Raw genomic sequence first — 16,941 nt, 5'->3', positions numbered from 1 at the left:
AGCCAAACCTCAGGATTTCATTACCTTGACCAAGCAGGGGGACCAGCTTTGGCCAGCTGTTGTGTGCTACTGAACTTCAATAGTTATCAGCAAAACCAATCTCTCTATCCAATTTTTCTGAGAATGAACTTCAAATAAGGTTATTATTATTCAGGAAGGACAACATACAAAATTTCCATATTAGGTAAGGATCAGGAATGGTTAGCTGCCATGGCAATGAAGGCCATACTCAAGGCCATACTCAAGAAAATCTACTGACTATAGAAATAATCTTGTTACCATGTTGGGATTTTAATTGATATCTGGAATGTGGAAATGGTCCAGCTATGAACACCATAGGTCCTGAATATTCTCATACTGATATGGACCTATATTTGTTCCTTTGTGATCTGACAACCAACAGGCAAAGATAAAACACAAAAATCCCCACCAGTAATAGAATACTTATTAAGCTTATAATGAATGGCATCTAATAAAGAGGGGGGGAGCAACAGAACCATGTAATTTTTGAATATATTTAAAACACAACATGAAATTTACAATTATAACAAACATATCTATTAGCCCTAAATTGTTGACTAATTAATGTCTCCTTTTCAGGCATCAAATATCCATAAAAATTCTGTTACACTGCATTTTTGGTTGATATTTTGACTAGTAAGGGTTTTAGATCCATATTTATATAACTGACCTAATTTACATAATTGCTTTATATGTCATTTGAATAATTATATAAATGATTTATATAACACTAATGATGTAAAAAAACAATTATATAATGACACAAATAACATTAAATTTCAAATCCCTCTGGAAGGAATAAGCTTTGTCCACTGTTTGCATATGAAGTCTTAAGTATAATTTAATTCATTTTTTTCAAATCTACATAATGGAGATTTGGAGATCAGTATGTTTTACTGTATATTTTAAAATGCCACTTAGCTGAATCATTTTTTTCACTTACATGGTTTATGTAGAGGCTCTTCCGTTTTTCTCTCACTGTAAAAACACAAAATGTATAAAAGTTACATAATCTGAGGTAAATTCATTTTTGTACCATCTATTTTTAAAAAGTTATGACCTTTGTAAAAATTGGTAACCAAGAACAGAACCATTTTCTAACTTTATGTTTATATTCACTTCTACAGATGTGATTGGGATATTGTTGTTGTTGTTAGTTGCGAAGTCGTGTCCGACCCATCGCGACCCTATGGACAACATTCCTCCAGGCTTTCCTGTCCTCTACCATCTTCTGGAGTCCATTTAAGCTCACGCCTACTGCTTCAGTAACTCCATCCAGCCACCTCATTCTCTGTCATCCCCTTCTTCTATTGCCCTCAATCTTTCCCAGCATTAGGCTCTTCTCCAGTGAGTCCTTCCTCCTCATTAGATGGCCAAAGTATTTGAGTTTTAGCTTCAGGATCTGGCCTTCTAAAGAGCAGTCAGGGTTGATCTCCTCTAGGACTGACCGGTTTGATCGCCTTGCGGTCCAAGGGACTCGCAGGAGTCTTCTCCAGCACCAGAGTTCAAAGGCCTCAATTCTTTGGCGCTCAGCCTTTCTTATGGTCCAACTTTCACTGCCATACATTGCAACTGGGAAGACCATAGCCTTGACTATACGCACTTTTGTTGACAGGGTGATGTCTCTGCTTTTTAGTGTGCTGTCTAGATTTGCCATGGCTTTCCTCCCCAGGAGCAAGCGTCTTTTAATTTCTTGGCTACAGTCCCCATCTGCAGTGATCTTGGAGCCCAGGAAAATAAAATCTGTCACTACCTCCATTTCTTCCCCATCTATTTGCCAGGAATTGAGAGGGCCGGATGCGATGATCTTGGTTTTCTTAATGTTTAGTTTCAACCCAACTTTTGCACTCTCCTTCTTCACTCGCAACAAGAGACTCTTCAGTTCCTCTTCACTTTCTGCCATTAGAGTGGTATCATCTGCATATCTTAGGTTGTTGATATTTCTTCCGGCAATCTTAATTCCAACTTTTGATACATCTAGCCCTGCCTTTCTCATGATGTGCTCTGCATATAAGTTAAATAGGCAAGGCGACAGTATACAGCCTTGTCGGACTCCTTTCCCAATTTTGAACCAATCAGTGGTTCCATGTGATTGGGATATGTAAATTTAAAAAAGCTATATTAAAATTCTGCTTTATAAAGGAAATATTCTAATTTCATATTCAGTCATTTAATTTGATTGAAACATTGAAGAACAAAAACATTTTGATACAGTCGAATAGCACAAAGGCATGAATCATGTTTCAGGCATGACTTAAAATATTTACAGTACGGTATATAGAACTTGATACTGATTTTAAATAATATTGTCTTATTTCAGGTACAAAATTTAAGTATCAAAACTTTTTAAATGCAAGGCTTTTGATATGAAAATCAAAGCATAAACTCCATCCCAAACTTTAGGCACCTAGCTACAGTATTTCATTCATTCATGCTCCTCATCTTTCAACTGATTCATAATTTTGGAATGCTAGTGGAAAAGGTATCACATTACCCATTTTCTGTTACATATGCAAGAGTTTCCTTTGCAAACAAAATCCTCAGACAAATCTCATTTCTCATTGCTCACACAGTACACACTGCCTTTAGAAAACTGACACACCAACTGTTCGTTCCTGAAAGTTTTGGGTAGTGCCTCTACATGTGGTGTCCAGGTTACAATGGATTGCACATTGAAGAGGCATTCAAAGGTGGAATCAAACAAGATGGAATCGTTAATAATTCTGGGAGTTCAACTTCAAGATAAGGAAATATTTCTATTCTTTCTGGAGTTGACCTCCCCAAAAGAGCCTTGGTGGAGCAGTGGGCTAATGCCTCCTTAAGTAACACCAGCTGCCTGCAATTAGTGCAGGTTCGAGTCCCACCAGGCTCAAGGTTGACTTAGCCTTCCGTCCTTCCGAGGTAGGTAAAATGAGGACCCAGATTGTTGGGGGCAATTAAGCTGACTTTGTAATAATGCCGCTTGGTGTGTGTGTGTGAAAGCCCTAATAAGCAGGCATATACATAGAATGAAGGCTACTGCTAAGCTTGTAAGCCGCCCTGAGTCTTTGGAGAAGGTCGGGATATAAATGGATTTTTTTTAAAAAAAAAAGTCAAGTCTGGCAGTTAAAGAGCCTCCTATCTTTGATATTGACACTGGATAGCCACATAGTATCTGTGGCAATGTTTCAGTATCAGATAAATCAAATGCATTACTAAGTGGAAGAGAGAGACCTGGTTTTAATGTGTTATACACTCATAAGCCCAAGGGCGATTCAGCTCCCTTGTCATAGTGTAGTTTTCTGAATAAAATCCTGAAATCTGGATTGCAATGTTGAGGTGAAGATGGTATAGTGGGATCTCTTGGGGATTCTACATTAGCATGTGTTGAAATATCTTTATTGTTTGCTAGTAAATTTCCAAGACTAAATTAAGTTGTTAACTATGGAGCATAAAGCTGTTAAAGGAATTGGCAAGAATCGAGCTTTGTCACAGAACGTTGACAAGGTATGTTGGTGAGCCTCTAACCCAGGGGTGTCACACTTGCAACATCACATGACGTGTCGTGACGTATCGTGACTTTTTTTCCATTGCCGGCAATGGGGTGGGCGCAGTTTCGGCATGATGCATCAGGCCCGTGGGCCAGCAGTTTGACACCCCAACAATTCTTAACTTCTGAATGTTCCAAATGGATTGTGTACATGTGAATGCACAGATTACCATCCAAAGTGCTACTGTTCCAGGCAAGTACAAGTAGTCCTCATTTGTAGGCTACAGATGGAATCAGTAGCTCTGTCATTAAGCAAAGCAGTCGCTAAGTGGGAAATCATGTGACTGCAACTTTCCTTTTCTCCAGTCCCCCACTTTTTGGAATACTCATCATGTCACTGGAATAACTGCTAGACTAATGAGTTTCACAACTTCAGCTTCTTTCCCTCCTAATCACTCTCCTTCTGTTTGGAATGCTCCCTCTGGCCCTGGAATAATTAGCAAAAAGGAAAGTAATTCATTGGAGAGAGAGGAATTATCAGCAGCCCCCAGCATGAGCCATAGGCAAATAGCCCAGTGTATTCCCCATTGCTTGCCTGATTACTCTTTTATAATCCCTTTCTCTTCAATCTGTTTACTCTGCAGGGAGGGAGGAATGGGTTAGCACAGGAGAGATTGCCTATAGCAGGGCTTTTCAACCTTTTCACCCATTGTACCACCTTTAGGGACTGTAGCCAAGAAATCAAAAGACGCTTGCTCCTGGGGAGGAAAGCCATGGCAAATCTAGACAGCACACTAAAAAGCAGAGACATCACCCTGTCAACAAAAGTGCGTATAGTCAAGGCTATGGTCTTCCCAGTTGCAATGTATGGCAGTGAAAGTTGGACCATAAGAAAGGCTGAGCGCCAAAGAATTGAGGCCTTTGAACTCTGGTGCTGGAGAAGACTCCTGCGAGTCCCTTGGACCGCAAGGCGATCAAACCGGTCAGTCCTAGAGGAGATCAATCCTGACTGCTCTTTAGAAGGCCAGATCCTGAAGCTAAAACTCAAGTACTTTGGCCACCTAATGAGAAGGAAGGACTCACTGGAGAAGAGCCTAATGCTGGGAAAGATTGAGGGCAATAGAAGAAGGGGATGACAGAGAATGAGGTGGCTGGATGGAGTTACTGAAGCAGTAGGCGTGAGCTTAAATGGACTCCAGAAGATGGTAGAGGACAGGAAGGCCTGGAGGAATGTTGTCCATAGGGTCGCGATGGGTCGGACACGACTTCGCAGCTAACAACAACAACAACCACCTTTAGGATATGGCAACATCCGAGTACCACCAGTCACCTAGCAAGGTGTCAAAAACTTGATGACCGAAAAAAGAAGAAAATAAAAAAGTGATGAAGTACAGGTAGTTCTCGACTTACAACAGTTCGCTTAGTGACTGGTCAAAGTTACAATGGGACTGAAGAAAGGGGCCCCCAAGCCACAGCCGAGCAAGACACCTGCCTGCCTGCCCAGTGGCGCTCTTTCCGAGGTTTTCATTGTTGTGAGCATTTCTGTTGAGGATTGGCAGCGGGGGTTGGGTGGAGGGTGTTCGGTTTTTATTTCCCCCATCTGCTGGGTTTTTGCAGCAGGTTTTGGTCACTTCACATGACCCTGGGACATTGTGACCATCATAAATATGAATCAGTTGCCAAGCATTTGAATGTAAACCAAAGACCCTGGAGATGCTGCAACATTCAGTGCTTCTTCTGTGCTCAGCAGAAGTGCCAGGATCAGCGCCAAGCTCCAGCTGGAGCCTAGCATTGATCCTGGTACTTTGGCTGAGCCCTGACAGCCCTGCAGCTCCAGCCGTCTCTTGCTCAGGTTTGTCCGGTGCTGCCACCAGTTCAGCTCATTCCCCTCCCCCGCTACCACTTTTCTAGGGTGGTTGCGTACCACCTGCCAGGTGCCAACATACCACAGGTGGTACCCGTACCACTGGTTGAAAAGCCTTGGCCTATAGAAATTGCTTATTACATGCCTGCTTACTCTCTTGTAATGCCTTTGTCTGAAATCTCTCCAGTCTGCAATTGGTGGCGGGTGGTGGTGGTGGAGAGACAGGGAAGAAAAACAATGGGTACCAAGTGTAATGGCAATCATATGATTGAGGTACCAACTGGGACATGAAAGGAGCCAACTGGGCTTCTCCTGGGCAGTGGTGATGTCACCGATTAATCCTTTTAACCTGGAAAGCCTTGGTTCTTCCAACATCATGTTGACAACAGTACCAACCGTACAGGATAATGGTTACCAATTGTAATGGCACTGTAACTAAGGGATGTTGCAAAGTTCATAATGCGTAGATTGGTCATAAAACTATTTTTTCAGCACTGTTGTAACTTCAAAAGATTGCTAGACAAGGCAATCATTAAGCAAGGACTACCTGTAACAAGTTATTTCATTCAGATGTTACCAAATTTTATTTCTCTCCCTTCCATTTCTTTTAGTATTAGAACCTATTCATATATTTTCCATTTAGGTAATCATTTTTCCAGTAGTTCTTCAAGGTTTTGAACCAAAAGTCTTTCTTTGCAATTGTCCCATAATTCAAATACAAAAATATTGATTTACAACTTACTGTACACAGAGGACATGCTACTTCCCTGTGCAAAAACTGTAATGAAGATTTCCTAATATTAAAAAAAATGTTTACATGCCTGCAATGAATAAGAACAGCATAATAAAACAAGTGACTCTTTCTCAGCCCTAGCAAGAAGATAATGGCAAAGCACTTATAAAATACTTTGCCAAGAAAACTGCAGGGGTTTATCAGGCAATCACTAGAAATAAGAACTGATTCCAACGGGTCTGGATGGGGAGGAACAGGCTTCGACTCAACCCTGACACGACTGAGTGGCTGTGTGTGCCGGCGTCTCGGGAAATTCAGAATATTCCATCGCTAATTATGAGGGGTGAGATATTACCCCCTGCAGATAGGGCTCGTAACTTGGGTGTCCTCCTAGATTCACAGCTCTCCTTGGATGATCATATAGGAGCTGTGACTAGGGGGGCCTTCGCTCAGGTTCGCCTGATGCGTCAGTTGCGGCCCTATCTAGACCGGGATGCCTTGCACACAGTCACTCATGCACTCGTGACCTCCCGTTTGGACTACTGCAATGCTCTCTACATGGGGCTGCCCTTGAGGACTACTCGGAGGCTCCAGCTGGTGCAGAATGCAGCCGCGCGAGTGGTGGTGGGGGCTTCCCGATACTCCCATGTAACACCTCTACTCCGTGAGCTGCATTGGCTTCCGGTTGTCCTCCGGGTAAGATTCAAGGTGCTGGCTACAACCTAAAAAGCCCTAAATGGCATGGGTCCGGGTTACTTACGGGAGCATCTGCTGCCGGCATCAACTTCCCTTCGTCCAGTGCGCTCCCACAGAGAGGGCCTCCTTAGGGTGCCGTCGGTCAGAGTGTCGACTGGCGGCCCCCAGGGGGAGGGGGTTCTCTGTCGGCGCGCCAGACCTTTGGAATCGTTTACCGGTGGAGCTCCGGATGGCTCCTGACCTTCGCTCCTTCCGACGGGACCTAAAAACATATTTATTTGAACAAGCTGGCCTGGTCTAATAGGTTTAGGGGTATTTTAACATTTTGTATTAATTTATTTAATTGGGCTACTGTATTTAATATTTCTTTTAATTTTTATATATTGTATTTTATTGTATTGCCCTGTACACCGCCCTGAGTCCTTCGGGAGAAGGGCGGTATAAAAATTAAATTATTATTATTATTATTATTATTATTATTATTATTATTATTATTATTATTATTATTATTATTATTATTATTAATCATTATCATTATTATCATTATTATTATCATTATTATTCATAGACAGAAACACACATAAAGCAATGAATTAGCATCATTACTAGAATTCTAGCAGCCATAATAAAAATCAGAACTATTGTTCCTTAAAAACTAAGCTGTGTACCATTCTTCTGGTTTTGATCTCATTAAAACACTCCCAGCTCTGCTGCTCAACACAATACTGAGTGTATCCAAAAATTTCCTTGCACATGTCCAAAATCTAACAAGAATTAACTTGTTAACAAAGTACAGTAGTCCTTAACTTGTAACAGTTCATTCAATGAGCACTCAGTTACGACGACACTGAAAAAAGTGACTTACAGTGACCATTTTTCACACTTACAAACACTGCAGCATTTCCATAGTCACGTGATGAAAATTCTGATGCTTGGCAACTGACTTATATTTATGACTATTTGCAGTGTCCTGAGATCATGTGATCACTTTTTTACCTTCTGATAAGCAAAGTTAATGGGGAAGCCAGATTCACTTAACAACTGTGACAAGAAAGGTTGTAAAATGGGGAAAAAAAACCTTAACAAATGAGTCACTTGCAACAGAAATTTTGGGTTCAATTGTGGCCATAAGTCGAGGACCACCTGCATTAGCAAAAATTTTAAATTTCAAAAAAATAAAAAATTGAGGAAAAAGGCTTTGAATTTTTTTGCACAGTAGCATGGAGTGATTCAACAGATCCTTTACTACCTAACAACTCACTGTGCGTGTGCAACATGGCTATGTTGGAGTATATTAAGTTGAGTTTCACAATTCAAAACTAATTTGAATTGTGCAGTATTCTTAGCATAGGAATTTAACAGCCTGAAAGAAAGAAGGTTCAAGATTGTACTCCACAATATAATTCATTTCAATAATAACTGACAAATTACTTTCCTTGATGACACTATGGAACTATGAGACTGATCAAAATGTTAATTTCTAAAGATTTCTTACAAATCTATTTCTGTTACTGCTACTATTACTACTTCATCTTCCATCAGATTAAGCCATGAATTTTTATTATGTCTCACTACTGTTAATAGTTATAACCTTCTGGAGTTTCATGAACCATTTAAGATTTTCATAGTACACAAATTGATCCTTGCTAATCAGGAGTCCTGCAGAGAATATAACAATATTATGACACTAGAATAATAAGGACAGGGCAAGAACAGTCAACGCAATTGGAATACTGTGTATTTGCTCTGGCTTTGTTTTGTTTTGTCTCCACCTAGAGTGAGGACAATTTTATAGTCGCAGAATCCTATATGACTTGCTACATAACGCTAAACAAAGTGATGATGCTATAATCCTTTTTCTTCAAATAGAAATTTTCTGACCCCCAAGTGGGGCAACTAATTCTATAAACCACATTAGAGAAATTCACAATGCAGTAGTGACAATTCTTGCATCCACACTGGAGATGTTGAGGGAAAGGATGGGCTTTGCACTAAATATCACTGCCAATCCTCACCACCCTCTATTTCCATATTGAGGGGTTAAAAATAAGGAGGAGCTCTAGAGATATGCAGCCTCTTGGAAAAGTCCCAAGAGAAGTATCTGCAACCAATGATTCTTTTTCTTTGAACTTCCTATGAAGCGCACCTTAATGGTGTTTTTTGGTACAGACTTGCCAAATATCTAACAGCCTTAGATATTTAGGAAAGGGAAAGACTTCCTTTTGCTGGCTAGAAGATGAAAATAATTTTAACGTAAGTTTTAGCTGAGAGCCTAGGACACGGTGGGAAATTAAAGCAATTTAGGCAGGACCAAGTTCTCCTCCTTTTCCCTCAAAGATTTTGTTTCAAGAAGGATTGCTTTGAACATCTTTTCTTTATTTAGCTAGGTATCTTTGGGCCTTAATTTGGAAGTGCTTTCTACCTAAGAACAGCAGGAAGCCACACTATCAAATTTCACCCATTGTCATTGGAGTGGAGATTACCGTTGTAAGAACACAAAGCTTAGTCCCACATGTTAAACCTCAAAAAAACTCACTCCTCTGTTAGAACATGATAGTCTGGAAGAGAAAAGGGCAACTTAACACATGACTATCAATATTTCTTGCATGTTTTTCAAAGAAAACGTGGTTGCAATTTACTATACACAACCATTTGTGGGAGGAAAATATATGCCTCAACCTAACAGTAAATGAATCCTCTTCTCCTGATTACATGAAGTTGCACTCTAAAATGAACACTATTAATTTACTGGGAAGGCAAAAGCACAGACTAATAAATGATTATGTTCAACTCTACTGATCGATGAATCTGGAAGTGTGTCTGTGTTTTCCTTTTAAAGAGTGCAGCACTCAAGAGAAATGACAGTATTCATCGACCTCAGCCTAAATATATTTGGCGAGACTCTCACCAACACAAGGATTAAACATTCTTGCTGCAGAAGAAGTGTGTTCCAAAATACCTCAGAGTAATTCTTGCCTGTTCTTAGAATAAAATATTTGCAATAGGGAAGACTGGTTTCCAGTTTTATTTCCTCACTCTTCTGAAGAAAATAGGAAGGAATAAAAAAACAGATGTATTAAATCTTGGAAAGCTTTAACATGCCTACCTTTCTTACTCTTTTTTTTAAAAAAAAACAACAAGAAGAAGCTAAACATTGTGCTATTGAATTCTCTCAAAAGAATTTTACAGTACTTGAAAATTACATGAAAACAAAGGTTGGGAACATATGTATTGTACCTCATAAACCTGGGTTACCCATTATTAATTTAGAACAATTAACTCAAGGCACAAGTGACTAGGTTCAAATTGTTATCCTACTCATGAGAAGACCTAGGTCTTTGGAGAAGGGCTTAATGCTGGGAAGGATAGAAAGAAAGAGAATAAAAGGACAACTAACTCAATGTGGATAGGCTCAGTTTCAATGAAGTTGGGTACCGCATAGGAAGATCTGGAACACTAAGCTAGGGAAATATTATCATGGAGAAAATCTATTTATGTGGTTGCTAAGAATCCATCAGTCCAAAATAGGGATTGGATCTATTTTTTTTTAAAAAAATCCTTGATTAGTCTTTTTAATCGAAGAATTGTCAAGTTTCACTCCTTACTGACTCATATGAGGTAGGTTGAGGGATGAACTATTTATTAAATAAAATGTATGCCTCCATTCAACATTTATGAATTTTGTTGTTACTGTTTTTAAGTAAAAGCTGTGTAATATAAGGTTTAAGTACATCCAAGGATTTCATTTTTCAAGCAGTTTTGAAAAAGTCCTGTCATCTCCAACTAGCTGCTAATTGATATGGGAGAGAAACTGATATTGTTGTCACTTTTCTTCCATACCAAAAAGCAATGGGATAATGGGGAGAAGATTCTTCTTGCTGACATTCTTAAGAACACAGCAGAAAAATACTCCATCGGCTCTTGTTTCTGGCTTTGCATCCATTCCACACACAGATATTTAACAGCTAACTAAACAAGGTTTCTTTTTAAATAAAAAGATATATAGTCCATACAGTGCACAGTATGGTATTGACAAATACATACAAAACATTTTTTTTAAAAAAATAAGTGACTAATGACATACAGACCAGATTCTGCTAAGCTCTTAATTGCATACTTAATTTATATACAATGATTTGTAATTCACTTAGTACAGCAGGCTGTCATATTTTGGGATTTTGGTTCTCATAAAATTTGCAGATTTGAATTATTTTGTAAAACATAATATTTTAAGAAATGTAATGGCTCTTATCTCACAGTAGAATGTGATTCTGTTAATTGATTAATCAGTTTTAATGTTTGTTTTTGTGCCTTCAAGTCATTGTTGTTTCGTGGCAAATGCCTAGACTCATTCCTGCAGTTTTCTTGGCAAGATTTCAGAAGTGGCTTGCCACTGTAAGGCATAGGGCTATAAAACACTATGAAACAGTATATAAGTCTGCTAAGAATGATTGGCCAAAGATCACCCAGCTGGCTTTATGCCTAAAATGGGACTAAGATTGACAGGCTAGTTGGTTCTTAGACTGGTGCCTTAACCACTACACTTAACTAGCTTTCCATGCTAATCAGTTACAAAACAGTAATAGATAAACTGGGAGCTTTGCCAATTTAATTACATCAAGTATACTAATCAATAGTCCTTTCCACCATTCTGATATAGCAGTCAAAAATTATGAACAACAGCACACACACAAAGAATATTCACTTTCCAATTCTCCTATCAATTAAATGAAAATAATTCATGCAAAGTCTCCCACCATGAATATGTGTAAGATGTTCAAAATAGGAGATATATTCATATCTCGGTCAAAATGAGAACGATAGTAATTTAAAGGCTTCTAAATGCAGTGTGCCTTAAGCTTTTGAACATATAGCCCCTACATCAGCAGATGCTTGAAATGATTACTTTGAGTTGTAATTATTCAGTAGGAGAAGGGCACATGTCAACAATGAAACTAGAGGAAAGCTAAGTACTGTGTACAAAACACAGACATCAATAGCTGTCCTATTTATGAAACAATGATTTTTATAATACCACTGATAGTCTTACACTGGGAAGCTAAATCAACAAAGCATGACTTTACAATACTTTTCCTGTTCTTCAGATAATTTTATGGCACAGGTATTTCATGGGGCATTTTTTTAAGGGCAACAATGATATTGAAATATTTCCCCATTAAGATTTGAGTATTATAATTTCTGATATTAGACTTATGTTGTTTTAGACCTTGTACAATTTGTTGATGCTGGAAATATAAGCCAATAGCACCTTGGTTAAAAAAAGAAAACATCAGTGTCAGTTGACACAGTCATGGCCGAAATTGTTGGCACGCCAGAAATTTTTCCAGAAAATCAAGTATTTCTCACAGAAAAGTATTGCAGGAACACATGTTTTGCTATACACAGGTTTATTCCCTTTGTGTGTATTGGAACACAACAAAAAAGGGAGGAAAAAAAGCAAATTAGACATAATGTCAAACAAAACTCCAAAATTGGTCTGGACAAAATTATTGGCACCGTTTCAAAATTGTGGATAAATAAGATTGTTTCAAGCATGTGATGCTCCTTTAAACTCACCTGGGGCAAGTAAAAGGTGTGGGCAATATAAAAATCACACCTGAAAGCAGATAAAAAGGAGAGAAGTTCACTTAGTCTTTGCATTGTGTGTCTGTGTGTGCCACACGAAGCATGGACAACAGAAAGAGGAAAAGAGAACTGTCTGAGGATTTTGAGAACCAAAATTGTGGACAAATATCAACAATCTCAAGGTTACAAGTCCATCTCCAGAGATCTAGATTTGCCTTTGTCCACAGTGCGCAACATTATCAAGAAGTTTGCAACCTTGGCACTGTAGCTAATCTCCCTGGTCGTGGACGGAAGAGAAAAATTGATGAAAGGTTGCAACGCAGGATAGTCCGGATGGTGGATAAGCAGCCCCAAACAGGTTCCAAAGGAATGCAAGCTGTCCTGCAGGCTCAGGGAGCATCAGTGTCAGCGCAAACTATCCGTCGACATTTAAATGAAATGAAACGCTATGGCAGGAGACCCAGGAGGACCCCACTGCTGACACAGAGACATAAAAAAGCAAGATTACAGTTTGCCAAAATGTACTTGAGTAAGTCAAAATCCTTCTGGGAAAACGTCTTGTGGACAGATGAGATCAAGATAGAGCTTTTTGGTAAAGCACATCATTCTACTGTTTACCGAAAACGAAATGAGACCTACAAAGAAAAGAACACAGTACCTACAGTGAAATATGGTGGAGGTTCAATGATGTTTTGGGGTTGTTTTGCTGGCTCTGGCACTGGGTGCCTTGCATGTGTGAAAGGCATCATGAAATCTGAGGATTACCAAAGGATTTTGGGTCGCACTGTAGTGCCCAGTGTCAGAAAGCTGGGTTTGCGTCCGAGATCTTGGGTCTTCCAGCAGGACAATGACCCCAAACATACGTCAAAAAGCACCCAGAAATGGATGGCAAGAAAGCGCTGGAGAGTTCTGAAGTGGCCAGCAATGAGTCCAGATCTGAATCCCATTGAACACCTGTGGAGAGATCTTAAAATTGCTGTTGGGAAAAGGTGCCCTTCCAATAAGAGAGACCTGGAGCAGTTTGCAAAGGAAGAGTGGTCCAAAATTCTGGGTGAGAGGTGTAAGAAGCTTATTGATGGTTATAGGAAGCGACTGATTTCAGTTATTTTTTCCAAAGGGTGTGCAACCAAATATTAAGTTAAGGGTGCCAATAATTTTGTCCAGCCCATTTTTGGAGTTTTGTTTGACATTATGTCCAATTTGCTTTTTTCCTCCCTTTTTTGTTGTGTTCCAATACACACAAAGGGAATAAACCTGTGTATAGCAAAACATGTGTTCCTGCAATACTTTTCTGTGAGAAATACTTGATTTTCTGGAAAAATTTCTGGGATGCCAACAATTTCGGCCATGACTGTATATGACCACTAAAGTGAAAATAGATTAAAGACTCAAGATAGCTTATATTGAAAACTCAGTAAAAATGAACCATCAAAAAGCAAAAACTAAGAGAAGCTATAGGTTCTTCTTATGGGAGAATACCTATAAAACAGTTTCACTTACACCTCATCAATCAACATTGCAAATAAATAAAATGGAGCTGGAATTTCAAGCCTTTTTGCTAGATAACTCACCCCCTAAAAATACAGAGATAAAATGATGGGGTTTTTTGTCAAAGAAGAGTGGGTATCCTTGACTCCTAATTTCTACAATTTCTTAAAATGACTCAAAAGAGTATAAAATATTAGCAACATTGTGGTTCAAATATTAAATGCAAGGCTTTCTTCCAATTGTAGTTTATAGCTGGTTGCTTACCATCAGTTTGAGATTTGCTGAGGAACATTGTGCTGGCTCGTGGATGGTCTGAAGGGTTGAATTCCATGTTTAGATCTTGAAAAAAATGTGAGAAAAAAGGAATATTAGGAGTGACTTGGCAGGAGTAAATTTTATGTTTCATTGTACAACTAATGTGATCCACTGTAAAGAGACAAATTCATACAGTACATCCTACATCCCAAATTATAACTTTGCAGCTTCAGTTCTCCAATGCATTCTCTTTAAAGCAGAAATTATTAACCAATTGTTTCCATGGAACCCTTTCAGAGTCTGTTGAAAACTACAGACCCCTTCATGGAAAAAACATGTCTAGCTGCATAAAATAAAATACGAAGGTATAGATTGTGTTACAAAGAAACCTAACACAGTAATGCTTAAACATAATTAACAAAATATTAAAGAATACCAGCTATGCAATGTACTATCACATTTTCCCCAAAATAAGACCCAACCAGGAAATAATCCCTAGCATGATTTTTCAGGATGCTCGTAATATAAAACCCACACATTTATTACCATATTTTCCCGAAAATATGACCTAACTGGAAAATAAGTCTTAATGCATCTTTCATAGCAAAAAAATAATATAAGACCCAGTCTTATTTTCAGGGAAACACGGTAGTATGTGTGATTCTTTATTAATCCCTTACATCAAAAACAAGAAATTTAAATTAAATTCTAAATTTCAATTGGAGAGTAGGAAAAAAAAATGGTATTTTCCCCAAGTTCATAGACCTCCTGAAGTCTATCCCTGGACACCCCCCACAATGGATCCCTATCTAAGAGCCCCTGATTTACAGCACAACTCTATTTCAGATATAATTGTTCACTGTAGTAATAATTATTGTGCCTCTGCTTACACAGATTTAGCCTAATGTGAAAACTATTTATATAAGGATATCACCCTCTGCCAGCTTATACAATTACATTTTAGGAGACAGAATTCAAGACAAGTAAGTTTATTACAGTCAAAGACCAGAAACCAGAACAAGTTAAAAACACTCAAGGAATATTCAGTTAAAAATTCTAGAATAAATTTGGCTTCTGGTCTGCGCACACGGCGCCAGCAGACACAGGGAAAGAAGCCTCTCTCCGCTGTCCGATCTATCTTCCTTGGAGGACCCTGAAAAGTGTTAAAAGTCACCCTGGAGGGGCGACCACCGTGAGGAGGCCCTCCTTGTGATTGCGAAAGAGCGGCAGTCCTCCATTTGATCCGGAGCAGCTCCTCTGTCCTGAAGAAGAAGAGATCGGCCATCAACATGGCCGATCACTAAGCCGCTCCCTGCCGAAAGCCAAAATCACCATCAAGCACAAGGAAGCAATCTGGAGGATTTGGGTCAGACCTTACCTTTCTTACTTCCCTAATTACTTCCCTGTGGGACTCTTCTGAAAATCTTCTCCACCTCTCTTGAAAGATCAGCGACTGCTTACTTGGGGAACTAAAACCTTAAAGCCTGAATAGAAACCAAATGACTAAGCTAAATAATTAAACAACCCTATTTGTACCTCTGGAATTTTTGGGCTACTAAAACGTTCTTATCTCTGTGGGGACCTTCTACCCTATTTATTGCTAAAAAGCCTCATATTAGTCTGGAAAAAGATTCTACATGCTATTGAGGACATCTTGTGGCGACACATGGTATAGCAAGTAAACTTTTTTTATTGTGAGATCTTGCTGTAACAGATGTGTCCTTGACATTATCTCTAAAGATAAGAATTGGGAACACCTGGCACCGAAAACAACCTTTAGGAATAGTGGAGGTGGCCATTCACTCACTCTTATTAAAATAGCCTCCACTAAAGACCTATCTGTAAACATCAAAGAAATGGAGGATTATATTCCACCACTTGACTATAAACTTATACTTGATACAATTTTGGCAATGACTGAACAAATGACTGAACAAATGAAAGCCAGACAAATCTGACTGCATAAACCCACTAAATGAGACTCTGACTTCAATCGATGAACTGACAATCCAAAAACTAACAGAAGAGGAGGAAATCAACAACAAAATAGGGGACTTTAAAGAACAGCAAGTACAATTAACTGAGAGCCTTAATGCCCAAACTTCAATTTCAACTATAAAATCTACAATTCAACAAACAACAGAAGCTGAAGAAAGCAATACTAAGATGGAGGATGCCAAAGGCCTTAAAATACAGTATATTAAGAATCTAAGGGATGTGGTGGCTCAGTGGCTTAGGAGGCTGAGCTTGTCGATCAGAAGGTCAGCAGTTTGGCGGGTCGAATCCCGAGTACCGCGTAACAGAGTGAGCGCCTGTTACTCGTCCCAGCTTCTGCCAACCTAGCAGTTCGAAAGCACGTAAAAATGCAAGTAGAAAAATAGGGACCACTACGGTGGGAAGGTAACAGTGTTCCATGCGCCTTTGGAGTCTAGTCATGCCGGCTACATGACCACGGAGACGTCCTCGGACAAGCGCTGGCTCTTCGGCTTTGAAACGGAGATGAGCACCGGCCCCTAGAGTCGGAAACGACTAGCACGCATGTGTGGGGGAACCTTTACCTTTACTTTACCTTTAAGAATCTAACCAACCAACCAAAAACTATAACACCGAACATGACCTCTTATCTAAGCCAGATGGGACTGAAAGAAGAAGACCAGACTGAATTAATGACAAGTATACTATGCCAAACATGGAGACCTGATTTATTACAACAACAACTTGACTATAAAGGGGTCACTCTCTTTGAAAAATTGACAACTGGATGGTCTCCCTGGATTCAAACAACGTATAGGAAGAAAGGGAGACACATTTGAGAAGTTAAAGGCAATG

At 39.2% G+C, this 16,941-nt stretch overlaps 2 protein-coding genes across 2 annotated transcripts in view; both read right to left on the bottom strand.

Annotated features, from left to right (window-relative positions):
- Positions 1-239, bottom strand: part of GJD4 (gap junction protein delta 4) — a gene marked incomplete at both ends in the record, with an annotated part of 3,038 nt that extends 2,799 nt beyond the window's left edge. The window contains one exon of the mRNA XM_083379046.1: positions 230-239. Within this exon, the coding sequence (XP_083235172.1) occupies positions 230-239 (10 nt within the window). The remainder of the gene's footprint in view (positions 1-229) is intronic.
- A 129-nt stretch (positions 240-368) lies between these two features.
- Positions 369-16,941, bottom strand: part of CCNY (cyclin Y) — a gene marked incomplete at its 3' end in the record, with an annotated part of 97,030 nt that continues 80,457 nt past the window's right edge. The window contains exons 2-4 of the mRNA XM_083379045.1: positions 14,122-14,196; positions 965-999; positions 369-389 (exon numbers count right to left, since the gene is read on the bottom strand). Coding sequence (XP_083235171.1) covers positions 369-389; positions 965-999; positions 14,122-14,196 — 131 coding nt within the window. The remainder of the gene's footprint in view (positions 390-964; positions 1,000-14,121; positions 14,197-16,941) is intronic.

This window comes from Vipera ursinii, assembly GCF_947247035.1.
Source record: "Vipera ursinii genome assembly, chromosome: Z".
Lineage (NCBI taxonomy): Eukaryota > Metazoa > Chordata > Lepidosauria > Squamata > Viperidae > Vipera > Vipera ursinii.
Note: the sequence above shows the minus strand (reverse complement) of the source record. Positions and strands in the feature narration are given on the sequence as shown.